The 27,867-nt window shown below is 40.9% G+C and overlaps 1 protein-coding gene across 1 annotated transcript in view; it reads left to right on the top strand.

The window, feature by feature from the left end:
- Positions 1 to 27,867, top strand: part of ap4e1 (adaptor related protein complex 4 subunit epsilon 1) — a 65,787-nt gene that overhangs the window by 20,868 nt on the left and 17,052 nt on the right. The window contains exons 6-17 of the mRNA XM_043677376.2: positions 80 to 239; positions 1,141 to 1,307; positions 3,265 to 3,338; positions 5,190 to 5,312; positions 5,430 to 5,539; positions 5,874 to 6,013; positions 7,209 to 7,321; positions 7,762 to 7,880; positions 11,157 to 11,459; positions 12,386 to 12,500; positions 17,345 to 17,480; positions 20,295 to 20,529. Coding sequence (XP_043533311.2) covers positions 80 to 239; positions 1,141 to 1,307; positions 3,265 to 3,338; positions 5,190 to 5,312; positions 5,430 to 5,539; positions 5,874 to 6,013; positions 7,209 to 7,321; positions 7,762 to 7,880; positions 11,157 to 11,459; positions 12,386 to 12,500; positions 17,345 to 17,480; positions 20,295 to 20,529 — 1,795 coding nt within the window. The remainder of the gene's footprint in view (positions 1 to 79; positions 240 to 1,140; positions 1,308 to 3,264; positions 3,339 to 5,189; positions 5,313 to 5,429; positions 5,540 to 5,873; positions 6,014 to 7,208; positions 7,322 to 7,761; positions 7,881 to 11,156; positions 11,460 to 12,385; positions 12,501 to 17,344; positions 17,481 to 20,294; positions 20,530 to 27,867) is intronic.

Genomic DNA, 27,867 nt, shown 5'->3' with positions numbered 1-27,867 from the left:
TTTCTCTAACTGTTCAGTTAAGTAATTGTGAATGCTGTGTTAAAAATGTGTTCTAACACTAAATATTGCTTCTTCACAGGGAAATAATAAGACGGAAGGCAGTGCTTGCCCTGCACAAATTTTATCTCATTGCTCCAAACCAAGTTCAGCATATTCATGACAAATTTAGGAAAGCTCTATGTGACAGGGACCCTGGAGTCATGGCTGCCTCCCTTCACATCTACCTACTGCTGATCAAGGTATTATATTGTAACCATTAATGGAGAAGCTAAGCTATTTATGTTGGCAATTTTCTTTTAGTAGCCAAAGCTCATGATCAATTTACAAACTTTTCAAATGCCATCAATTTACAGTCGAAGTTTAAAAGTAGAATAATAAATTTAAATTTCTTAAATGAATTGGAAATAGTTTTTAAAATGTTCTAGCGAATTGCTTAGCAACGCTATCAAGTAATAGTGTGGGAACCTAGTCACCAAGTGTTAATGGGCCATCTGAATTGTTCTTTTGAGCTTAGTTCGTAACATATTTCTAAGCCACATTTTTTAGGCAGGAGTCATTGGCTTACATTTAGGAACAGAACTGCTTCCTTTACCTGACAGAAATACTCAGTCACAGTGGCTAACCTAGTATTTGTTAGAAATCAAATGAAAGGTTTTTGCTTTGAATGACTTGGAGCACCAACAAGCAAAATCCTTCAGGCTGCAGGGCAGGAATGATGGTCAAGTGACCTTGGGTGGCATGGTGGCTCAGTGGTTGGCACTGTTGCCTCACAGTGCCAGGGACCCGGTTAAACTCCCCCCCTCGGCTGACTGGCTGTGTGAAATTTGCACATTCTCCCCGTGTCTGTGTGGGTTTCCTCTGGGTGCGCCGCTTTCCTCCCACACTCCAAAGATGTGCAGGTCAGGTGAATTGGCCATGCTAAATTGCCCATAGTGTTAGGTGCATTAGTCAGAAGGAAAATATAGAGTAAAGGAATGAGTCTGGGTGGGTAACTTTTTGGAAGGTCGGTATGGACTTGTTGGGCCAAAGGGCCTGTTTCATACTGTCGGGAATCTAATCTAATCTGAAACTTTGTGAAGCAGTTGTCAATTTTTAAGCCTTATTGGAATTAAATGTATTAGTTTGGTTCCTCTATTTTAGGAAAATCCGGATGGCTATAAAGATTTAACCGGGAGCTTTGTAACAATTCTCAAGCAAGTAGTTGGAGGAAAACTTGCAGTGGATTTCAACTATCATAGTGTACCAGCACCTTGGCTCCAGATTCAGCTGCTGAGAATTTTGAGATTACTGGGAAAGGATGATCCAGTGTAAGTTGTTCTTGACCAAGTTTTCCTTTTCAGTTGTTGATCTTGTCATACTTGGATATGAAACTGTTATACTAGGAATCCTTGCGTTGCTCAGTGTTCCCTCGGGAAATGAGTATGTTTATTGCAGACAGAAGAATGTAGTAACACTGCTTGAAAGAGCAGCAGGCAGTGCCATTACTGAATTAACAGTTGATTTTAATGTGCCCATGCATTACAACTACCAATGCAAGGACTTTGATTAATTTTAAAGTCACCTCTCAAAATGTTACGTCAAAATAAAATCATCTTTAGCTGAAAATGAGCAGAAGTCAAAAGAGATTTTGGTATTTTGACCAGATGTAATTTTGTCCCCTCTTTAAAGTTGTACACTCTGCCCTAACTTTTGTTCTTATTTTGTTTGTAAGCTCTGATGTCTATATCTATACAGCAATAGTAACTGGCTCTCTAAATTTGGCACAATGTAAATGCACTGTACATCCTTTTGTAAGAGTTGAATGTTTGAGGTCAGTTTTTGAAGGCGATCATGATGCGAACGATTTTTATTTCGTTAAAAATCACACAACACCAGGTTATAGTCCAACAGATTTAATTGGAAGCACGAGCTTTCGGAGCACAGCATCTTCATCAGGTGGTTGTCATCTTAATCTTGTTAAAGAGCGGCAGTAGCATCATCACAATGTGCTTAAAATTTATTTCTGAATCCTCAACTTTTACATTTCTTTGAATTGTCTGCTAATACCATGTTACAGTAGACGTGTAACTGAAAAGTGAGTTTTATGTTAAATGCAGAGGCCACCTAAGTTGGTGATATAATTTGATAAATAGTCAGGGTCTTTTTGAAGTTTAACAATTTTTAATACTTTAGTGTAAAACTAGGAGGGAACATTTAAGCACCATTTCTGTCGGTGTGTGGATTTGAGCAGCGTGTTTTAGCTACCTGCTCTGGGTTTAGACAGCAATACATTGTTTTGGAAAAAAAAGAGTCTCTTTATGATTGGTGAAACTGATTACTTTGAAAATATTAGCCAGATTTGGTTCAGAAATTAATTGACTTTTCATTGATATATGAATTCAACTGTGAATTATCACAGGAAGGCAATAACATAAAAATTTGCATTCACCTGATTGTGTAATAATCATTTGTACACAAAATCAATAGAAATGAAACCCCTGTCTTTGATTCCTATTATTTCACCAGCTTTTGCTCTCTAGGCTTTCGTGAGATCTTTAGTTATTCAGCTGACATATTAGGGAAATACCCATGCTCTGTACCAGCAAAAGGCAACATCATCAAGAAGGAAGCTAATTAAAGGGGCACATTGTACAGAAAGAAGTCCACATTGGATGTATTGGTGTAACCATCTCTATTGATAATTTAGTTGTTAGCTGTCAGTCTTAGCTCACTGACATGTGCTCATCTGAGTCACATGGCCTTGTATTCAAATTCCTCTTCGGTCACTTGAGAGCACAATCTAACTTTACACTTTGTTGCAGTGCTGATGAGACATAGTTTTGTCAGAGATGCCCTCTTTTGGTTGAGATGTTAAACTGAGGCCTCATCTACCCCCTCAGTCAGATGTAAACCCCATTTTATTTGAAGAAAGGAGTTTAGATTGCATTGTGTATTCATCAATATTGATCCCTCAATGAGTATGACTAAACAAGTTTATGTAGCAGTTAGCTCACACTGCTGTTTAAGGGACAATTAAACCACACTGCTGTTTAAGGGACAGTTAACCTGCATTGCTGTGTGTGGGATCTAACTGAATATATTGGTATCCAGTTTGCCTAAAAATACTGCTGCAAAGTACTTTCAGACATCTTGAGTTTGTGATAAGTGATACATAATTGCAAATCTTTTGTTATTTATCTTTCTCTCTTTCATGTATTTACCATGGCACTTATTAATCTCAGTTTGCAATCTGTCTGAAATGTACTGTTATTCTTTTTGGGACAGAACAAGTGAACAAATGTACGATGTTCTGGACGAGTCTTTGCGAAGAGCTGAAATCAACCACAATATCACTTATGGTAACTGTTGGCAAGTGCAGCTTGTTTTATTTCTGTGTCATCTGAAGGAACCAAATCCATGTAGATCAACTCTCAAACTAAGACATAGTGAAGAGTTATCGTTCGTATTGTTAGTGTTGGTTTCCACTGAACATATTTCCCCCAGGCACACTGCTTTGTTTGGGAAGAATGTTTTGTACTCGTGAATTCATGCAGTTTATCCCAAAGCCCTAATTTAAAACCAACTGAACTCCTCCAGTATTTGGGGTAATTGTGCCTTCTACCCCAGAAGCTGGAAGGGCTATTCTGCTGTGGCCCAACTGTTTCGATTGCAAATCATTATTGAATTAAAAACTCAGTAGTTGGCAGTTTTGTATTTTCATTCTGGTCACTATTTTTGTTTATCAAAAATACAGTTATCTGAATCTTCTGTGTACTGTAATGAAATGCCTCATTATGTGTAATGAAATGTCGTGACTGAGAACTTGCACATAGACCAGCACCACTGTCTGTTGAAATACAGAAAAATAAACCTGCTGGCATTTTAGTTTCCTTTCATGTGTGAAGTAGTTCAGTCAGTAATCTTGAATTTTAATCAATAATGAATGCAAGCTTTTCATTATTTAAAACAAGGTTGGATAACTGTGTTATATTGCCCACAGGTTGATGTTGTTTATAATTCACTTACTAGAATTGGAAAGTTGCAATTTAGGGGTATGGTAATAGTTGGGGTAATTATCATAATCAATCGAATAGTTTAGGAGGTTTAAGATTTGTGATAAGCAGCAATTTGTGATTACAATGTGTCTGTATAGTGTTATACCTGACCTGCAAGTGCTTGAAATTTGGTTTGTAAGAAATGGTGCATTTAATTGAAAAAAATGATTTAATTCCCCCCCCACCCCCATTCAGCAGTGGATCATTGGCATATTTGTAGCCTGTGAGATGTGCCTCCCTTATGATGCTCTAAATGCTTAGTCTGACGTTTACACTTCACTGTTACTCAATGTAAGTCCATGTGATGCAATATGAACTATTCCACATAAATCAACATTTGTAAAGTGAATGTCAGAAAATAGTACTATCTGCCAGTATTCCAATAACTTGTGCAAGCCTTCTCTGCACAGCGACTGGGTCTGTATTTTCTGGAGTTTAAAAGAACGAAGGCTATCGCATAGAAACTTACACAATTCTCAAAGGGCCTGATAGAGAAGATGCAGTGAAGTCTTTCCCTGACTATGGGGTCTAGAATCAGGGACCCACTCAGAATTAAACACAAGCCATTTAAAAAGTTCTTAATTGACAGGGTGATGAGTCTTCGGAATTCTATATACTAGAGGACTGAGGGCGTTCAATCATTAAGTAAGTTCAAGTCACAGATTGATAGATTTTAGGTTAATAATGACATCAAAATATATTAAAATAGTGTAGACATATGGTGTGAGGTGGACGGTCAACTGTAGTCTAGAATGACAGAGTAGGCTCAAGAGGCTGCATTGCCTACTGCTGCTTCTATATTATTATGTAATTATAAAAGCTTTGTGTGGTAACTGATTTATGCAAGTTATTAACATTTTGGTCTTACTTAAATTGTTCATTTGGATTCCTTATAACTTATTTTGACTGAACTTGAACTGCCTTATTTAAGACTTCACACATTTGTTTCTCTTTTGATTTCTCATAACCTGAAGAGTAAGATTGCTGATATGAGATTGATTCTGAAATATTGATCTTTGTTTATTTACACTTTATTAAGTTTTAAAATGTGTTATCAATATTTTCTTATTTGTGCATTACTACAATACAGAACCACTGTTCTGAAAGTATCTGTTACTTCCGTATTGCATTAACCTCTACTTTACATCTTTTCAGCAATTTTGTTTGAGTGTATTCAGACAGTATATACTGTACATCCAAAGGCAGATCTAATGGAGAAGGCAGCCATGTGTAATGGAAAATTTATCTTATCACCTAAAAACAACTTGAAGTATCTGGGTAAGGATATTCTATGAAATAACTGGTCATATTTTTATTTTGCATATATATATATATATATATACACACACACATACACATGTTGGAACGTGTATATTTTTTATTTTTGTGTTCCAGGGTTAAAAGCCCTCACATACGTAATTCAGCAAGATTTGAATCTTGTTCTTCAGCACCAAATGACAATAATTGAGTGCCTGGATCATTCTGACCCAATTATAAAGCGAGTGGTAAGAGTTACTTTGACCTAGGCTGTTTGAATACTAACGCTAATGAGATAGTGTTGTACTACTTCAAAATTGATGTGAAGATCCATTACTATGTTACCGTTGCCCATTATATTAGTCACTGGCATTTTCTTTGGAGGGATTTTTAAAAAAATTAACTTAACTAAGAGTCACTACAGGTTGCAAATTGCAGTTGAATATTGATTCTGGGAAGTGGGAAGTGCATGCAAACTTTGGACAATTAATGCTGCCCTATCTGTACAGTTTGCTTGAGTGTTTCCTGATTTTAATCATGCTATCTGACTGTTATATCTTCTGTGGTGTGCTCTTTCAACAGACTCTAGAATTGCTCTACCGAATCACAAATGCACAGAATGTAACTGTTATCGTCCAAAAACTGCTGGAGTACTTAAGAGAAAGCAAAGATGAATATGTCACCATCAGCTTAGTTGGCAAAGTAGCTGAACTTGCTGAAAAATATCCTTCTAACACAGCAAATCAGTCAAGACATAATGGTGTTGTATGAGCTAATGGGCAGTACTGTTTTGTTTCATAATTAGAATGAGACGGTTGCTGAGATTGAAAATATGGCGATTGAGTAATAAAATATTCTGGCATTGGTTGAAAAGTGGTGTTTGTAATTCTGATTCTGTTGGAAATGTTTGTGAAATGTGAACTGAATTATTATTCAACCATAAGTCAAAGTAGAAAACAGTACTAGAGGCATTTATTTTGTGAATGGAAAAACTCTTTAATTCATGCAGTCATGAATGCTTTTGAGCGAGTGGGACAAGGTAGGACAATAAATACATAACCCATGTTTGTTCCATATTCTGTAGTTCCACCCCAATGTAATGGCAAGATGAAGTTTTGCCTTGTGGTAGCATTTAAGTTTATACATTTGGCTTCTATTTCTGCCTTACTCGTTATACACAAAGTGACAACCTGAGCTACTTTATGGCAGATTGTAATCTGCACTGAATGGAGGGGAAATAAGGGTATGAAAGCAAATAGGTATGAAATTAAATTCTACTTTTGAAACAAAAGTCAGTCTTACCTTTGTTTTTCCAGTGTGATTCTGGTTGTTTATTGTATCTTTAAGAATTATTTTGCATTCCTTGATGGTTGTATTACATAGCGTAGCAAAAAAAAAAATCCTTGAAAGTTCACACCTTACCTAACAGTTTGCATTGCTGGCAGAAATTTGAAACATTATAAATGGCACATTTCTAAAGAAGTGTTCTATAGAGTAAATGGAAGTGTTACATTTAAATAAATTTTACTGCACTTATGTTCTTGTTCAGGCTTCCCTGAAATTAAAATATGTTTGTAGTTGATAGATTAATTAAAGCATCTACTTTGGAGTTGTTAATGACATCCATGCGTGTATCTGGCACAAGAATACAGATCAACACTTATATCATTAGCTAATCTCAGTGAAAGTGTAGCTGTGAGAATGAAATGAAAACACCAACCTAATCCTATTGCTAAAAGGATTGAAAGGGAGTTGATGTAATGGTGCTGATTTCAGATTGACATTTAAAAATGTCATTTTTAAAAATGTTAAATAATATCAGATTAAAATGCACCCGATTCATTTCTAACTCTCCAAAATATGATGCTAAACTGGTTTCTATTTTGGTTTTGTTTTTGTCCTTGACAACCCACAAACATATGCTCCCAACAATGAGTGGTTTGTACAAACCATGAATGCAGTGTTCGCAGTTGGCGGAGATATGATACCGTCAGATATCCCAAGCAACTTCCTGAGGCTGCTGGCTGAGGGTAATTAAACAGCAAGATGCTCTATAAATAAAAATAATTAAAGATAATTTTTGGACAGTTCTAAACTGCTATAGTAATTTCATTTCAGTAATTGCTCTTTTAATGTCGTGCCTCTTAAGTGACAATGGGAATTTTCTTAGTAATTCCATTTAGTTCATTACTGACAACTCTAGAAGTACCTCTTTGATCATATTAACAAACTATTTGAAAAATATTTTTATAAGAATGTTATGTTCTGTCTTGGTTTGTTATTGTGAGTGCGTATGGAGTGTAAGTATGGCTATAGACTATAATATATGTCTTTCAATCTTAATTTATATGTTTGGCTGTGTTGTAAACTAGATTATTTTTTAAAGGTGATTCTTGAAGTTTGATTTTGTCAGCAATATTTTGGGCTCATGTTCTAATGTTTGAAATGCAATACTTTTAAATCTGTTTAGGATTTGATGATGAAGTGGAAGACAAGCAGCTGAGGCTTTATGCAGTGAATTCTTATCTTGCACTTTTGGAAAAAGATCAAGTTCAATATCCCCAGAGATTCCTACAGGTTATGAGCTGGGTAAGATTGAAACTCAAATTAATGAAGTAAGCAAGTAGCTAGGGTCGGGTTCTTTCAGGCATGTGGTTTGGTATCATCTGTTCTGAAATATTTATCAGGGAAATTGAACAGTTAGAAGTGGCTACCAATGACAATGAAATAATTACAGGTTTTGTACAGACTTACGACAGACCGTACTAGGTTTCCTGTCATCGCCCATGAATCATTTAGAGTCATAGATATACAGCACAGAAACAGACCCTTTGGTCCAACCTGTCCATGCCAACCAGATATCCCAACCCAATCTAGTCCTACCTGCCAGCACCTGGCCCATATCCCTCCAGACCCTTGCTATTCATATACCCATCCAAATGCCTTTTAAATGTTGCTATTGTACTAGCCTCCATCAGTTCCTCTGGCAGCTCATTCCATACATGTACCACCTTCTGAGTGAAAAAGTTGCTCTTAGGTCTCTTTTATATCTTTCACCTCTCGCCCTTGTAGTTCTGGACTTCCCCCACTCCAGGGAAAAGACTTTGTCTATTTATCCTATCCATGCCCCTCATGATTTCATAAGCCTTTATAAGGTTACCCCTCAGCCTCCGCTCCAGGGAATACAGCACTAGCCTGTTCAGCCTCTCCCTATAGCTCAAATCCTCCAACCCTGGCAACATCCTTGTAAATTTTTTCGGAACCCTTTCAAGTTTCACAACATCTTTCCGATAGGAAGGAGACCAGAATTGCACGCAATATTCCAACAGTGGCCTAACCAATGTCCTGTACAGCTGCAACATGACCCCCCAACTCCTGTACTCAATACTCTGACCAATAAAGGAAAGCATACCAAAAGTTGCCTTCACTATCCTATCTATCTGCGACTCCACTTTCAAGGAGCTATGAACCTGCACTCCAAGGTCTCTTTGTTCAGCAACATTCCCTAGGACCTTACCATTAAGTGTATAAGTCCTGCTAAGATTTGCTTTCCTTTCCTTTTGTGATGTTTTTAAATGAAAGCTTCCACCTTTGTACAAAAGGTGTTTGAAGTCAGAAATAAAAACAAAAAAACGCCGAGAGTACTGAGCAAGTAGACTAACATCAATGGAAAAAGAAGCTTAATATTCCAGATATGTAGCTTTTATCAGAACTGAAATTATAGATGTAACAGGCCTTAAGCAAGTAATTGCTCCATCTTTTTACTTGTTCATAGACACTGATTGATTGTGCATCAGGTTTGATATTCATTGCAGTGTTGGATTGAATTTGATTCTTGTTTGTTATTGTTGCATTTATCTTGATGAAGGCATCATATTACTTGGACTTTAATCATGAGACTGCAGCAGAATGAACATCTGACTTTGAGTCATAGTCGTACAGCACAGAAACTGACCCTTCAGCCCAACTTGTCCATGCTGACAAAGTTTCCTAAACTGATCTAGTCCCATATGCCACTAACCTTTCCTATCCATTTAACCTGTCTAAATGTCTTTTCCATGTTATAGTTGTAATTGTACTTGCCTCTACTACTTCCTCTGTCAGCTCATTCCATATACTGTACACCGTCCTCTGTGTAAAAAAGTTGTCCCTCAGGTCCCTTTTTATACATTTCTCCTCTCACCTTAAATCTATGTCCTCTAGTTTTGGACTCCCCTACCTACATTGGCTATTCACCCTATCAATGCCCCTTCTGATTTTATAAACCTTTATATGTTCACAGCTTCTTGTACAACAGGGCAAAAAATGTCCCAGTCTATCCAGCCTCTCATTATAATTCAAAATCTCCAGTCTTTTTGGCATCTTTATTGAACCCTTTCCAGTTTAATAACATCCTTCCTGTAACAGGGCAACCAGAACTGTACGCAGTACTCCAAATGTGGCCTTACCAATGTCTTGTACTGCCATTATATAATGTTCCAATCCTGTATTCAGTTCTCTGACTGGTGAAGGCAAGGGTGCAAAACACCTTCTTCACCACCTTGTCTGTCTGTGACATAACTTTCAAGGAGCTATGTACCAGCACCCTTAGATTTCTCTGTTTGACAACACTCCTCAGGACCCTACCATTAACTGTGTAAGTCTTACCATGGTTTGTCGTAACAAAATGCAACACCTCATATTTATTAAATTCCATCTGCCATTTCTCAGCCAACTGGCCCAGTTGATCAAGACCCTATTGTACTCTTAGATGATCATGTTCACTGTTCGCTATATCACCAATTTTATGGTGTGATCCGCAAACTTACTAAGCATGCCTCTTAAATTCTCATCCAAATTGGTTAAATAAATGACAAACAAAAGTGAACCCAGAATTAATCCTTGCGGTACACCGCTGTTCTGAATAACAACCCGCTACCACCACCCTCTGTCTCCTACCATCAAGCTAATTTTGTATTCAGTTGGCTAGCTCTTCCTGGATCCCATGTGATCTAAACTTAGTAACCAGTCTACCATGCAGAACCTTGTTGAAGGCCTTGCTAAAGTCCATATAGACAAAGTCTGCCACTCTATCTTCTTGGTCACCTCTTCAAAAACTCAATCAGGTTTGTGAGACATGATTTTCCATGCACAAAGCCGTGCTGGCTGTCCCTAATTAGTCCTTGCCTTTCCAAATATATATAAATCCTGTCTCTAAGAACCCCCTCCAACAACTTAGCCACCACTGCCATCAGGCTCGTCAGTCTGTAGTTCTCTGGCTTTTCCTTGCACCCTTTCTTAAATAGTGGCACAACATTAACCACACACCAGTCTTCCAGCACCTGACCCATGGCTTTTGATGATGCAACTTGGGAGCAGGAAAGTTGCCCCTTTCTAAACCAGATCATGTCAATGTCAGTTGTAATAATACTCTGCCTGGGATTGATTACTTCATTATATACTAGTCAGCCTTGGGCCTCCTCTGATTTCACACTGCACCCAGTATCTAGATACGGTTTTTGAATAATTCTAATAATATCTTCTTTCACTGATCCTTTTGTTGTCTAACTGTTCACTATGAGCAGCTGTCAAAAAAAAAGTGTCCTACCTATCTTAGCTCATGCAACATGCAAGGGACATTAGTCTACAACATTGCATAGGGATTTACAAAATTGTGCTGAGACAGTTGCTGAGGATTTGAGCACAAGCTTAACACAGTCTGTGTATTTTAAACAATTTATTTGTTTTGAGATTTAAAAACTATCTACAATTAAACATTTGCAAGCCTAAAAATAAAAGCATCTTTGCTTTTTAGAAATCATGGGAATTAATTTCACATGGATGGCATTAAGTGATTGAAATATTTTCGTCTGACACATGTATCAGGTGCTGGGGGAGTACTCCTACCTCAAAACAGAAACCAAACCAGAAGATATCATAGAAAAACTGCACTGTTTACTCGGGAAATGTTGTGTAAGCTCAGAGACAAAAGCCTGGATCTTGAGTGCAATTACCAAACTCTTTTGTCTAACACTGAATGTCAAAGTACTGCCTGAAGTCCTGCAAAGCTATGGCAATTCAATGGATTCTTGTTTAAGACAATGCTCTTTTGAGTTGAAGCAGCTTGTTGAGAACAGAGAAATAATGAACACTGTTTTACCTCTGGATGCAAGTTGCGATGATATTGTGGTAAGTTCCGTGCAGCAATTTTAATTTTCCTTTTACAAAATTAAAATGATTTTGATGGGGCTAAAAGAATCCAGACATGGTTTAATCTTTGGAAATAAAGAATGAATGTTATATTTAAATTAAAAACTGTGTCCAGCTTCCTAATTGGCTCAATTCTCATGTGTAGTTCTTGGTGTAGAACTGAAGTACTGTAAATAGCTCATTAAGATTCCAGGTTTAGTCCCAATGTTAGCAGAAAACAATAAAGTTTTCACATGAAAAAATATTCATGTAGCACCTTTCCCCACCAAGTATGTTTCAAAGTGATCCATGGCTATGGAATTACTTTTGAAATGCCGTTGTCACATTTGTAGCCATGACAGACAATTTCTGTACAATAATGAGATTAGTGCTTTCATAATCTGTTTTAGTGGTATTGATGCAGGGCTTAAGACAACAGAAAAATTTCCTGAATATGTTGGGAGGACAGCCCATTTTATGCGGCAAATCTGGCTTTGGTTTAATGTCCCAGCTGGAAGATAGCACCTCCAGTAATGCAGTGCTTGCTAAGATTATTTCCTTATATCTTGAAGTGAGTTGCTGAACCCTTAGTCATCTTGTTTAAGAGGTGAAGGTGTCCATTGAGGCAAGCTACCAATATTTGCCTTCAGTTTCTGGAATAGAATTGGTTGTGATTCATGCTCCTCGTGATTATCTGGCTATTCCTGTTGGAAGTTAAACATACTGGATAAGGGTAATGGTACCTGTGACAAGATGATTGCAGAATCAGTTGACATCAGCTTTGTAAGAATGGGATATTTAAATGTGACATTTTGAATTTTACAATGTGAAATTCCAACCAACCCTCGACTCTATATGCAAATGTAACTTTCAATCAGAAGAGTATGACAGTAATTCTGTGACTGAGCTTGTGTTTGCTTGTATAGGTCGATGCTTCATTATCTTTTCTTGATGGTTTTGTTGCTGAAGCTTTGGGTCATGGTGCTGCACCTTATAAGCCACACCATCAAAGACAGGAAGAGAGGTTGTCGCAAGAGAAAGGTAAAGAAAACAATTTCACTTTAATGATGAGCTGATAGAGCATTGGGATTGACGCACAAATTTAAACATAAGAGAAATGGGGCTTTTATGTTAAATTAAATTCAAAGTAAAAGTCCAACCTCTGGGAGCTTTTTGAAGAAGCAGTAAATCATCAGTAGGCATTTCCCAAAGTCAGGAGGAGACATTAATAAAAGCTGACTTTTAAAACATTGATGAAAGAAAACTTGATTTTGTATTATAGTAGTCATCAGAATCCAAGGAGACAAACTTAATGTCTATTTTTAGAGCCTTGTTTAAACTGTGTAGTAAAGAGATTATAATGATTCTCTTAAAATGATATTCAATTGGATGCTTTTCCAGATAAGGGGAAAATTACAGCAACAGGTTTTTAAAATGTCTTCTTTCCTAGAATATGGGTGTTGCTGGCAAGGTCAGTGCTTGTTACTCATCTTCCATTGCCTTTGAACTGAGTGGCTTGCTGTGCTGTTGCAGAGGGCATTTAAGTGTCAGCCATTTTGGTATGAGACTGGATTCACCTGTCGAGTCAAAAAAGGTGGCAAAAGCATGGCAGTTCAAGCAGTTTCCGAGGAGCAGGAGAGTCAAAGTTTCAGACATTAGCCCTTCATCGATTCCTGATGAAGGACTTATGCCTGAAACGTCAACTTTCCGGCTCCTCGGATGCTGACTGACCTGTTGTGCCTTTCCAGCACTACGCGTTTTGACTCTGACTGTCTAGCATCTGCAGTCCTCACTTTCTCCTGGATTCACCTGTAGGCCAGGTAAGGATGGGATACCTTCCCTGAAGCGTGTTAATGAGTCAGATGGATTTTTAACACGATTGACAATGGTGTTATGGCAACCATTACTGAGACTAGCTTTCAGTTCCAGAAATTAGTGAATTTAAATTCTTCCAGCTGCCATGGTGGGATTTGCAACCATATATTGGACCTCGGGAGTACCAGTTCATTGACATTACTATGAAGCACAGCCTCCCCCTACCTTCAAGTAATTGATTGATATTGCTATTGAGATTTTCCCTTGCTTTAGATTCTCATTTTTACAATATATATAGCCTTGTAATGAAATGAAATCCATACTTTGTAATATTAAATTATCCAGGGAAGCAGAACTCTGGATTCAACTGAAAATGTGCTCCTCATTTGCTGTCAACAATTTGGATTGCCTCTTCAAACTTTTGTGTCCCGAAGTTATTTTCCCTCCTCTGGAAGCAAATAAAAATCCACAGTATTTTTCTTTTTTTAATACTAAGTATAGGAATGTTCTGTGTACCCCACCACTCAAGATATCTGAAACTGGAACTGCTTTTGAGTCATCCTTTTTCTGGGGTTTGCTATTTTGGCATATAGGTGTTCATAGGAAATAGTGTAACAAAATATTTTATCTTTAGAAGATTAGCAGCACTCTATTTGTAGCAGTTTATTGATCAATCCTATGGATGATGAATAGGTGCTTCTGAAATACTGGTCAAGTTGCAGTAAAAGCGTAGAACGAATGGTTCTTTGGACTAGGATCTTTGCCACTACTCCATTAGCAGTTTGATTATTGTTTGAAAGTGTGCAGCACATTTTGTTTTTTTTTTTGGCACCTGTAATAACTTACTGTGATATGATTTCCTAATGCAAAGCTGTTATTGATGCTGACACAGCTGTTGGGTTGGAGAGGAAACATGGAGAAATATAATATTGTCTGGACAATCCAAGCCCTTTGCTGTGAAATATTCTTTTATGTAGTGGGAAGCAAATGTGTAAAATATTTACTTCCTTATAATTAGAATTTTTGATACTGCATCTTCATCAAACCCTGTTCAAATGGCAATAGTTAATTGAATATCTTGGGGTCTGGCAGAAACTGAACATTAGGGACTTTGTTAAATGAAGTTGGTTACTTACCCTGTTCGATTCTAATGCTCTCCCATCCTGTCTGGTCTTAACCTGCTGTTTTCAGTATGTGAACGGAAGCCTAATTTGAATTTTAGTTACAAGTTTGCATTGGGCAACGGTGCTGGGGTTGTGGTCCAATTTAGCCCAGTAATGTAACCTTCACACAATTAAGTCTCGGCTGGAGATGGAAGAAGGCAATCTTGGACCTCCCAGAACCCCATGGTTGAATCTTGTTGTACCTAGCTAAAGCTTTTATGTAGCATTGTAGAGCCATACAGCATGGAAACAGACCCTTCAACTTATCCATGCTGACCAAGTTTCCCAAACTAAACTTGTCCTGTTTGCTCGCATTTGGCCCATATCCCTCTAAACCTTTCCTGTTCGTGTGCCTGTCCAATTGTCTTTTAAATGTTATAACTGTACCTGCATCAACCACTTCCTCTGGCAGTTCATTCCACATACGAACCACCCTAGGTATGAAAAAGTTGTCCCTCGGGTCCCTTATAAATCTTTCTCCTCTCACCTTATATAATGGTGTTATTTTGAAAAATTAAATCAGAGATTGCTTTGAGAGGGAGGACTGACTTCTGGGGGTTAGTTATGACTCATATGAAAAGCTGATGCACAGCTAAGCTTACTAATGACATTTAATTTAATCCACTTTAATAAATTTCTGATTTAAAACCTTTAGTCAATTATATAAGGGTCCTTGAAATCAGTATGTGACTCAGCAGTAAAGCAATCTTTTCAAACAATGATTTGTTTTAAAGAAATTGCTTAGTAGCTTAAGACCTAAACCCATCCCCAGCTAATAAATGCTTTGTCTAGAAAATGGTGAAGTTTGTTTTTTGACATTTGAGTGATTTGCTTTCTTCCCAAGCCGTTTAGCCCATATTGGTGTCTTCAGTATGCAACCTAGTCACTCTTTGTTTACAACTATCCTTGGTTGTATGACATTATGCATCTGCAGACCACAGATCAACCTTTAGATGCCTGTCACCACTCAGTTTCCTTTGAGCTGGGGACAGAGAAGAACATGTAGCTAAACAGCAAAATAAGTGCTGTTCTTTTTGGGACTGTTACATGTGTCAACCTAGCACCTTTTCTGTGGAACCATCATATATCTTACAGACAACATTGAGCAATAAAAGTTGTTTGTTTGGTATTATTCAAAGAAGAGCAGTATTAATTAGGTCTGGTTAATACTGTTAGTAAAATTAGACTTTTCATCTTTTTGACAGTGCAGAGATGTGCGGGTTAGATAGATTGGCCATGCTAAATTGCTCAGTGTCCAGGTATGTGTAGGCTAGGTGGATTAGCTGTGGGAAATGAAGAATTATAGGGATAGAGTAGGGGAGTGGGTTTGGGTGGGATGCTCCTTGGAGGGTCAGTGTGGACTCGATGGTTGAAATGCCTGTTTCCACACTAGGGATTCTATGATTTTCATTCTAGAATTGGGAGATTGCTTTTATCCTGTTTTGAATAGTGCTCATTTGACAGATATTTTAAGATTCATTACCAGTTTTAAGTTTGCACTCTAATGATGCCAACTTAATGCTTAACTATCTGTCGGTTACAAGGCTGGGAAAATGTTGAAAAATTAATAAAATGTGTCTGCTGTTAAAGATTAGTTTAACTGTAACCAAAGATGTGGGGTTCTTAAGTTTCCTTTTCTTGGATTTTGTGGTCATTTATACCAATTCTTTAATGTATTGTATGACTGTGTATTTTGTTTTGAGGCCGTAGGTTAGCTTTCCCAAATTTAAATGCTCTATTGATCAAAGATCAGGATAATTCTCTCCTTTTTTGCCTTAGTCTAACATCCTGTTTAAAGGAAACCAAATTGGTATCATAATTATTGTGCAGACCCAGTGTGGATATATTCTCCTTGACCATATTGGTTTTATTTCATCTAATTTGGGAAGAAGAGAAATTATTAGCCTTGTTAATATTATTGCACCTTTTCATACTTGTCTTCATTCACATGAAAGGATTGTCTTACTGAAGAATAACATACTGTTTCTGTTAATTCTATTGAAATACTTCAGTAAGAATAGGACTTGGCTGTGTTTGGGGAGCTAATTATCAAATATTTGGACAAACAGACTGCACTATATCAAATTAATGGCCCAGAAATTGCTGGAAAGTAATGGCGAATGGACTATGCTTGTTGTTAGTGCTTTAATTAAATAGTAATTTGCACCCCCCCCCCCAAACAATTGTCCCAGTTTGCTCGGTTAGCCTTGTGAAAATCGATAAACAACATCATTCTGTGAGTCCATAGTGAGTCATAAAATTGGAGGATTTGTACCATTAATGCAAAATAATCTTATAGCTGGCAATTCAAGTTGGAAGCACTGTATTACGGAAATGACTTATAGTCCTGTCATTCCATTCAACATTTGGAGACACCAAACTGGCAGGTCACTTCTACAGGTAGTAAGTAGATTGAGTTTTTAAAAACTTGGCACATATTTTCTAAAACCTTTTGTTGTTTTCTTTATTTGACTCTTCCTTTCACTCTTTATTTATCTTTTGGTATCTTTCTGGTCTTTAATTCAACACATTTCTTTCTCTGTTGTTGAGTCTTTCTTTATCTATCTTTAAACTTTACTGTCGAAGAGAAAGAACATTGGAGCTGGTGTTTGTGAGGCTCAGATTCCCCATTTATGACGCAACACATTTCATCTAGATTACATTCATTATTCAGTAAATGCATTTCACTGAGAGAGAGCACCACCAAGTGGTAAAGTGGAGCTAAAAGGGATAACATTAGAAGATATAGTTGCTTCTTTGTGACTACATTAACTAGTATTTAAATGTTTCCTGTAAGAAGAGTAAGTGTGGATTTTTGTTTGTTCTAAACAATTTAACTTAACTCAGGTTTATATGTTTAAAGATTTATTACACAAAATCAAAACAACCAACTTTATTTTGCTGCAGTGTTGAACTTTGAGCCATATGGACTAGCTTTTGTTACAAGCCCACAAGCCTCCAGTGTTACTGGAAGGCAGTCACCAGCAGGATTATCCATCGGTTCTGAGATTTCTTGTAACAGCACAGAAGCTGGAATAAAAGAGTAAGTTTAAACTGTTTCAGTAGTTACCAGCCAATGAAAGCATGAATTCTACTTGTTTGATAAGTTATAGTATTAGGTCCATTATGTAGATGTAGCCTTTTCTATGGTTATTGTTTGTAGTGCAAAATAGATGTATTTCCAAATTTTTAGGATTGAGATACAACCAGCATTAGTTTTTGAACAAAAGCGTTCTGGACTCACTCATCTTCACAACGGCATTCATATAGTCTTCAGTTATTCTTGAAGAGACTGCCATAAGATACTGGAATCATCCTTTGGAATATTCATGCCTGTTTTTCAATCTATTCTTTACTCAATTTAAAGGTGCAAAGATTGTAACTACCTGCATGTAATTTTAATCACCCACTGTTTAATTACTTGCAAACAGTTGCAACATTTTCTTGTTGGAAATCAATGGACTAGTGTTTATTTAGCTCCCTTTTCCACTTCAGGATGTTTTGAAGTGCTGTACAACCAAATAAAATGATTTTGAAATGTAGCCGCTGTTAGAATGTAGGTGAATGAGGCAACCAATTCTGACACTGCAATATTGCATTAAACTGCAACAATACAATAACTAAATGATCTGTTTTAATGTTACTTGAGAGCTACACAATTGGCATACATGCCATTCAGCTCTTGAGATAGTACAATGGGATCTTTTTTGTCTGCGAGAGACCATTTAATACATTTTAAGCTTTCAAAACAAACTTTACTGTTGCAATTATGTAAGTCAAGAAAGATGCAGTATGTAAGTATTCACATCATAGAGTTATACAGCATTGAAACAGACCCTTCAGTTCAACTCATCCATGCTGAACAAATTTCCCAAACTAAACTTGTCACACGTGCTTTTGTTTGGCCCACATCCCTCTAAATCTTTCCTATTCATGTAGCTGTCCAAATATCTTTTAAATGTTTTAACTGTATCTCACCTCCCACTTCCTCTGGCAGTTTATTCCACATATGAACCACCATCTCTGTGGGAAATGTTGCTGCTCAGATCCCTTTTAAATCTTTCCCCTCTCACCTTAAAATATATGACCTCTAGTTTTGAGTACTTCTACTTTAGGGAAAAGACCTTTGCTATTCACTTTATCTATGCCCCTCATGATTTTATAAATCTCTCTAAGGTCATCCGTCAACTTCCTACACTCCAGTGAAAAAAAGTCCCAGCCTCTCCTCATAACTCAACTCTTCAGTCCTGCTAACATCCTTGTAAGGATCTTATCTGAACCTCCACCAATTTAATAATATCCTTCCGATAGCAGGGCAACGCGAATTATGCACAGTACTCCAAAAGTATCTCAAATGTATAAAAAATGTCAATCTTAAGTAAACAGGTCCTTTGATCTCCTTAGCCTAATTTCTGTACTTTAACAGTTACATACTGATCATTTTAAGTTATTATAAATAAGTTAAGAATTATTTGAAGGGGAAAAGACTGCATAATAAGCAATTACAAATGCATAATAAAGGTAATTATAGCTAATTTCCATTGGAAATTCTAATTAAGATTTTAACTAAGGTTTCATTCCCTTGATTCTGGTCTATTTCTGGTCTCCTGTTGAATGAAGGACAGGCATTTGCAAATAGTAAGGTATGTAATTGTATGAAGAATTGTTACTGAGTATTGTCACACTTCTATTTGCCTTAGAAGTGATCCTGACAAAAATCTGGGAGCAATTGTTCATCTACTTTATTTACCCTAAAGGTGCAACATTGCAAAAGAGCAGTGTAAATTGAGAATGCAGTGAAAGAGAATGTACCTGTTATATGGCCTCCTACGTTCTTTGGCTGTAAAGTGTTTTCTAAGTAATTCATTGGAATATTTCAAAGTGCAATCAGGGGCAGCACGGTGGCACAGTGGTTAGCAGTGCTGCCTGACAGCGCCAGAGACCCGGGTTCAATTCCTGCTTCCTCTTTGTGGAGTTTGCACATTGTCCCCGTGTCTGTGTGGGTTTCCTCCGGGTGCTCCGGTTTATTCCCACAATCCAAAAATGTGCAGGTTAGGTGAATTGGCCATGCTAAATTGCCCGTAAGAGGTAAATGCTGAAAATGTGTTGCTGGAAAAGCGCAGCAGGTCAGGCAGCATCCAGGGAACAGGAGAATCGACGTTTCGGGCATAAACCCTTCATAATCTAATCTAACTGCATCTCATAGGTAAATATAACAGTCAGTCTATGGGAAGTGTAATTTATGTAAACATCCCACAAACTTCACTGTGATTTACAACTGCACAGCTTATTATTTGTGATCGTGGTTGAAGGATTAGGCCAAAGCATCAGGTGAACTTTCATGCACCATTTTGAATAGTGTCTTAGGACCTTGTGTATTTGCTTTTACAAGCAGATGTATCTTGGCTTCAAGTCTGATCCAAAGGACGCTGTCAATGCTGCACTCGAGTGTTCACTTAGAAGTGAGTGCTTAGGTTTCTGGAGTAGATCTTGAACCCATGACCTCCTAATAAAAGCAGATGTGCTTCCACTGAACCAAGGCTGACAAATAGCTTTCAACCAGTACTTACAAATATTAATTGTTCTCCATTATGCAAATCTGTAGTAATCTGTGTACTTAAGTGTTTAAATCTTCTTGTGCAGCCACACATGTGCAACCTGTGTGCATAGCCCATTTTCAGTTGCTGTGTGGCAAGCTGTTTAGAGGAAATGTTGTCTAAAAATGTTGAGATTTCTGTTTTTTTTTTAAATCAAAGCAATTAAATGCCTACAATACTGATTTCTAACATGGTTGAATAACACAGCTTCAGCCAGTGTTTGGATAAAATGTATTGAATTGTGAACCTGTTTCATTTAGTTCAAATAGTCTTAAGCTGGATGGAGTGAAGAAAGTGTGGGGCAAGGAGGGCTACCTTCGGAAGAAGGAGTCCAAAGTAGAAGCTTTAACAAGTCTCGGTTCTGAAAGTGAAACAACTACAGACACCTCCTCCAAAACTGAAAGAACTGCAACTGTTTCTGCAGAAGAACAGGAAAAGCAGCAGTTGGCATCCTCACTGTTTGTTGGGTTGGGATCCAACAATTTAGTCAGTCTGGTAAGTGAATATTAACATGTTTGTCGACAGTTTCACAAGTAGAATTGTTCTCCAAGCATGAATTACAAAAGCCTCATTGGTATCACTGTTTAAAAGAATTGTCATGTGTCTGTCTCTGGGTTGCTTTTTATAATACATGGTATATTTAAATGACCTGCACTTAAGACTTGTAGGAGGTGAATTATCAGCATTTGTACAACTTTTGAATAATATTGAATTGAATTAGCTTTGTTGTCACGTACTCACGAGTACAGTGAAATGTTTACAAGTTGCTACTTCTGACGCCATCTTAGTAACAAAGGTACCTAGATACAAATTCTTGAGAACAAATTCTTAGGAAAACGTAAATAGAAAAATAAAAAAGTTCAGCAATACAGGCCTTCAAATGTACAAATCATAGTAATAAATTAGAAAAATAAAGAAATAAGTTCAGAATAAGTTCTTCCATGATAATATAACCAAGAAAAAAAAAATGTAATAAGAGAATTTAAGACAAAGTCAACTTAGTCCATTTCACAGCTCTGGGCTTGAGGAGCCAATCCTGTTGGAATCCCAGGCTGGACCCACCACGTTGCCGAAGGAAAGTCAGTCACCAACTGAAGCCACGATAAGGAGACCCAGACCAACCCTGACAAAAACAGCCATCCAGGTCGCCACCAAACCGCCGAAAGTCTCCCAGGCTGGACCAGACGAACCACGTCATTGTGAAGATGCTGCAGAAGCCTCAAGGAAACCTGGGCCGTTGGAATCCTGAGCCTGAACCCACCTTGTCTTTAGCAGCTGCTGAAGCAGCTGAGTCAAAGAACCCACCAGGATGCAACCACAAGAATCAGCCAGATCCACACCACATTCTCTGTTACTGCAACCTATTGGAACCTCTTCCTCACCTAAAGCAGCCAAAAGGCGCCAAGCTGAACTTGACATTGAGTTGGCACTAGGATCGCCTCAACAATGCAGAAGCTGCTGTGATCCTGAACTTGCCTCCGTCACTGCCATGAGTCTGTGCTGCTGGGCTGGCTCAGGGTCCGGAGCGCTGGGCCCGCTCCGCTCGTGGCCCGGAGCGCTGGGCCCGCTCCGCTCGTGGCCTGGAGCGCTGGGCCCGCTCCGCTCGTGGCCTGGAGCGCTGGGCCCGCTCCGCTCGTGGCCTGAAGCGCTGGGCCCGCTCCGCTCGTGGCCTGGAGCGCTGGGCCCGCTCCGCTCGTGGCCTGGAGCGCTGGGCCCGCTCCGCTCGTGGCCTGGCGCGCTGGGCCCGCTCCGCTCGTGGCCTGGCGCGCTGGGCCCGCTCCGCTCGTGGCCTGGAGCGCCGGGCCCGCTCCGCTCGTGGCCTGGAGCGCCGGGCCCGCTCCGCTCGTGGCCTGGAGCGCCGGGCCCGCTCCGCTCGTGGCCTGGAGCGCCGGGCCCGCTCCGCTCGTGGCCTGGAGCGCCGGGCCCGCTCCGCTCGTGGCCTGGAGCGCCGGGCCCGCTCCGCTCGTGGCCTGGAGCGCCGGGCCCGCTCCGCTCGTGGCCTGGAGCGCCGGGCCCGCTCCGCTCGTGGCCTGGAGCGCCGGGCCCGCTCCGCTCGTGGCCTGGAGCGCCGGGCCCGCTCCGCTCGTGGCCTGGAGCGCCGGGCCCGCTCCGCCCGTGGCCTGGAGCGCCGGGCCCGCTCCGCCCGTGGCCTGGAGCGCCGGGCCCGCTCCGCCCGTGGCCTGGAGCGCCGGGCCCGCTCCGCCCGTGGCCTGGAGCGCCGGGCCCGCTCCGCCCGTGGCCTGGAGCGCCGGGCCCGCTCCGCCCGTGGCCTGGAGCGCCGGGCCCGCTCCGCCCGTGGCCTGGAGCGCCGGGCCCGCTCCGCCCGTGGCCTGGAGCGCCGGGCCCGCTCCGCCCGTGGCCTGGAGCGCCGGGCCCGCTCCGCCCGTGGCCTGGAGCGCCGGGCCCGCTCCGCCCGTGGCCTGGAGCGCCGGGCCCGCTCCGCCCGTGGCCTGGAGCGCCGGGCCCGCTCCGCCCGTGGCCTGGAGCGCAGGGCCCGCTCCGCCCGTGGCCTGGAGCGCCGGGCCCGCTCCGCCCGTGGCCTGGAGCGCCGGGCCCGCTCCGCCCGTGGCCTGGAGCGCCGGGCCCAGTTGGGTCTGGAGCACTGAGCCCGCTTCGCTCGGGGCCTGGAGCACTGAGCCCGCTCCGCTCGGGGTCTGGAGCATTGGGCCCAGTTGGGGTCTGCAGCACCAGCCTACTCGCCGATGCTGACGTCATGACTGAGCTCTTCACCAAGAGGTAAGTAAAATAAAATAAGGGAGAAAAAACGAGAAAAGAAATGCAGATGGAATGGAGCAGGCCCAGGTTCAGTGCCATCTTACTGTTTTAGTGTTGTTTTGGTAACACTCCTACGTGTAGCACCTGGAGGTATTGTGGAGCAATTTCAGGTGCGATTCTGTGTGGGCTGGTTATAAAGTCTATCAAAATTACAACCATTTTGTGTACTCCAGCTGCACGGTTGGATGTTGAGAATTTGATAGCCGTTACCCATTTCACTGGGCTGTTAATTTAACTGGAAAGTAGATTCTTTGTGTATCTGATCTCCCAAAGTGTAAATTAGAAATAATTAATATTCTCAACACATCAAGTATGCGAACCTTGAAGTGTGATGATCGATAGATCAGATTTTGTTGTTTGGGTTGTATTCTAACGAAAAATCTGAAAGGTCAGGCTTGCATTCACTGCAGTTTAAGAGGTGCCTTGATTGAAATATATATTTATTGATTCAAACATACAACTTCATGAGGTTCTTGACGGGGTCGATGTAGAGAAGTGTTTCCTTTCATGGGAGAATATCAAACTAGGGGTCACCATTTAAAAATCAGAGGTCATCCATTTAAATTAGAGGTGGGGGTTGGCAGTCTTTGAACTCTCATCCTGAAAAGGTGGTGGAGCAGAGTCCTTGAATGCTTTTAAAGCAGAGGTGGAGCGATTTTTATTATCCTGGGAGTAGAATGTTATTGGGACAGGTGGGATTGCAGATTTCAGGTTACACTCAGATTGGCCATCTTGTTATTGAATGGTGAAGCAGACTTCAGGGGCTGAATGGCCTGCCATTCCTAACTTGTACGATTGGATGTACCTCAAACCAATTATTTTTTTTGTTCATGCTTTAGAGTTACCCCATGCTGATGACATAAGTTTGTGCCTTCTATTTCACCTCTTGAATTTCTAATGTACTCACATCTTCCCATCACTGGCCATTCTCTTCATAGCACTAGCTGTGTATTATCCTGGGGCGGTGCGGTGGCTCAGTGGTTAGCACTGCTGCCTCACAGCACCAAGGACCCGGTTTCGATTTCAGCTTCAGGCAACGGTGTGGAGTTTGCACATTCCTCCCGTGTTTCCTCCCACGATCCGAAGATGTGCAGGTCAGGTGAATTGGCCATGCTAAATTGGCCATAGTGTTTAGGTGCATTAGTCAGGGGTAAATATAGGGTAGGGGAATGGGTCTGGATGGGTTACTCTTCGGAGGGTCGGTGTGGACTTGTTGGGCCAAAGGGCCTGTCCCCCTACTATAGGGAATCTAATCTAATCGTATGGAAGAGTGGACTTCGCAACAAGTGACTTTAGTCCCAAAGTAATGCTTTGCTCTCTGGTTCCCAGGACAAAAATGTGACTAATTGAGCCAAACTAATCACCATAGTAGTGAGGCTGATGAAATAGGACAAGTGACTTAAATTTGACTACTTAAGTAAATATATTTTCTTTTGAGATGATCTAATATGACTTTCTGGTTGAAATTAAGAAGCTTATTTGCAAGATGTGCCAAGCATAAGTGGTGATTCTTCAATATAAAATCTCTTTGTTCCAGATGAGTTACGTGCTCCTCAGCAACCCAAGCCGTAATTCCAAATAAAACCTTTAAAGGCTATTTGTGAGGATATTGGCAGAAATTAACCTGTGTAATCACTCCAGGGTCTCGCCAAAAATCTTGCTGTTATAGTTCAAGTAATTGTTAGGACTAATTGCTTAAAATTTATAGTACCTACTCCAAGGTGCTGACTGCCAAGATTTCTTTCACATTAAAACTTCAGATGTTTGCGTACGCTAATAGGGGAATGTATACACAACTTAATCCATTTTTGGATGACTACAAAATCTGTGTGCTAAATATAGTTCACTGACCCATTTGAAATTGCTGCCCGACTTTATGATCTTTCAAGTCTGTTATTAGTAACTATGCAACCAAATAACAAAAATGCTTATTTTTTTTCTGGAAACTAACTACGTTTAGCTCATTGAAATGCTTTAAAATGGAAAATATTTATGCCCTTAGTCAAACTGTTCTAGCTCAGCTACAACACTGGCATCTACCCAGCAATGTGGAAAATGTGCCAAGGTTATAATCCCTGTGCACAAAAGGCAGGACTAATCCAACCTGCAATCACTGCCCCATCAGATTATATTCTTCAGCAAAATGATGGAGGGTGTCATCACCAGCATTTTCTCAGAAACAACCTACTCACTGATATTCAGTTCGGGTTGTGCCAGGCCCACTCAGCTCCTGACCTCATAGGTTCAGCTGCTTCATCAATGACCTTCCATGGATCATAAGCTTAGAAGTGGGAATGTGCAAGTATCAGTGAACAATGTTCAGCACCTTTGCAACTTCTCAGAGACTGGCGCAGTCTATGTTCAAATGATTTGGAGGTGCCAGTGTTGCACTGGGGTGTACAAAGTTAAAAATCACATAATACCAGGTTATATCCAACAAGTTTATTTGGAAGCACTAGCTTTCAGAGCACTGCTCTTTCATTAGGTGGTTGTGGAGTGTAAGATGATAGGACACAGAATTTATTGCAAAAGAGTACAGTGTGATGTAACTGAAATTATATATTGAAAAAGACCTGGATTATTCATTAAGTGTCTCATCTTTTAGAATAGGCATGTTGGTTTCAGTTCTTTCATATGTAAATTCAAGAACTTTCTTAAAGTTACATTCTCAAGTGAACTTTAACAATAGGTACCATGTTGGCCCAGATAATGCATTGAAGGTGTGAGGTGCCCTACTCTCTAGTATCTGTCTCATTCTTGGACATATACATCTCCATCAAGGATGCACGCCTCACTCTACTGCAACCCACGAATAACCTCACGATGCTACACTTCTCCAGCTTCCACCCGAAACATATTAAAACAGCCATCCCCTCCAGACAAACTCTATGCCTACACAAGATCTGTTCAGATGAGGAGGAATGTGATGGGCACTTGGAAGTACTCAAGGATGCCCTTATAAGAATGGGGTATGATGCTCAACTCATCGACCGCCAGTTTCGACGTGCCACAGTGAGAAACTGTAATGACCTTGTCAGGAGACAGATATGAACTGCAACCGACAGGTACTCTTCGTTGCCCGGTACTTCCCAGAAGCCGAAAAACTACATCATCTTCTTCACAGCCTGCACATATTATCAGTGAGGATGAGCACCTTGCCAAGACCTTCCCCATGCCTCCACTTCTCGCCTTTAAATAGCCACCAAACCTCAAACAGATCATTGTTCGCAGCAAACTGCCCGGCTTTCAGGACAACTCCATACAACCTTGACATGGTAGACGCTGCACGACGTGTCAGAGTGTGGACATGGATACCACCATTACATGTGGGGACACCTCCCACCATGTATGTGGCAGGTACTCATGTGATTCAGCCAATGTTGTCTATCTCAGGCAAGGATGTCCTGAGGCGTGGTACATTGGTGAGACCGAGCAGAATAACGGATGAATGGGCACCACACAACAATCAACAGACAGGAGTGTTCCCTCCTAGTCAGAGAACACTTCAGCGGTTTGGGACATTTGACCTCGGGCCTTTGGAAGATCATCCTTCAAAGTGGCCGAGCCGAGGCTGATAGCCAAGTTTGGTATCCATTGGGATGGCCTCAACCGGGATCTTGGGTTCATGTCACACTACAGATGACCCCCATTGCACTATCCACACACACAGACAGACAGGGACACACACACACATGCACACACACTCCTACAGCCACATACACACTCCTACAGACCCATACACTCACGCAGACCCTCTCTCATACACAAGCTCTCTCTCATATGCTCATACACACACTCCCACACCTAGACACACCCTCTCACAGACCTATACCTCTTTACACTCTCACTCTCACACACACTCTTTCTCACACACTCTTTCTCACACACTCTTTCTCACACACTCTTTCTCACACACTCTTTCTCACACACTCTTTCTCACACACTCGCTCTCACACACTCACTCTCACACACTCACTCTCACACACTCTCACACACTCTCTCTCACACTCTCTCTCACACTCTCTCTCTCACACTCTCTCTCACACTCTCACGCACTCTCTCTCACGCACTCTCTCACACGCACTCTCTCTCACGCACTCTCACGCACTCTCTCTCACGCACTCTCTCTCACGCACTCTCTCTCACGCACTCTCTCTCACGCACTCTCTCTCACGCACTCTCTCTCACGCACTCTCACGCACTCTCTCTCACACTCTCACACACTCTCTCACGCACTCTCTCTCACGCACTCTCTCTCACGCACTCTCTCTCACACACTCTCTCTCACACACTCTCTCTCACACGCACTCTCTCTCATGCACTCTCTCTCACGCACTCTCTCTCACGCACTCTCTCTCACGCACTCTCTCTCACGCACTCTCTCTCACGCACTCTCTCTCACGCACTCTCTCTCACGCACTCTCTCTCACGCACTCTCTCTCACGCACTCTCTCTCACGCACTCTCTCTCACGCACTCTCTCTCACGCACTCTCTCTCACGCACTCTCTCTCACGCACTCTCTCTCACGCACTCTCTCTCACGCACTCTCTCTCACGCACTCTCTCTCACGCACTCTCTCTCACGCACTCTCTCTCACGCACTCTCTCTCACGCACTCTCTCTCACGCACTCTCTCTCACACTCTCTCACACTCTCTCTCACACACTCTCTCTCACACACTCTCTCTCACACACTCTCTCTCACACACTCTCTCTCACACACTCTCTCTCACACACTCTCTCTCACACACTCTCTCTCACACACTCTCTCTCACACACACTCTCTCTCACACACTCTCTCTCACACACTCTCTCTCACACACACTCTCTCTCACACACACTCTCTCACACACTCTCTCTCACACACTCTCTCTCACACACTCTCTCTCACACACTCTCTCTCACACACTCTCACACACTCTCTCTCACACACTCTCTCTCACACACTCTCTCTCACACACTCTCTCTCACACACTCTCTCTCACACACTCTCTCTCACACACTCTCTCTCACACACTCTCTCTCACACACTCTCTCTCACACACTCTCTCTCACACAC

The sequence above is a fragment of the Chiloscyllium plagiosum genome, unplaced genomic scaffold (genome assembly GCF_037043375.1).
Source record: "Chiloscyllium plagiosum isolate Xiang-an unplaced genomic scaffold, Cpla_swu_hap1 HiC_scaffold_39, whole genome shotgun sequence".
NCBI lineage: Eukaryota > Metazoa > Chordata > Chondrichthyes > Orectolobiformes > Hemiscylliidae > Chiloscyllium > Chiloscyllium plagiosum.
The sequence above is the reverse complement of the archived record's forward strand: the minus strand, read 5'-3'. Positions and strand labels throughout refer to the sequence as shown.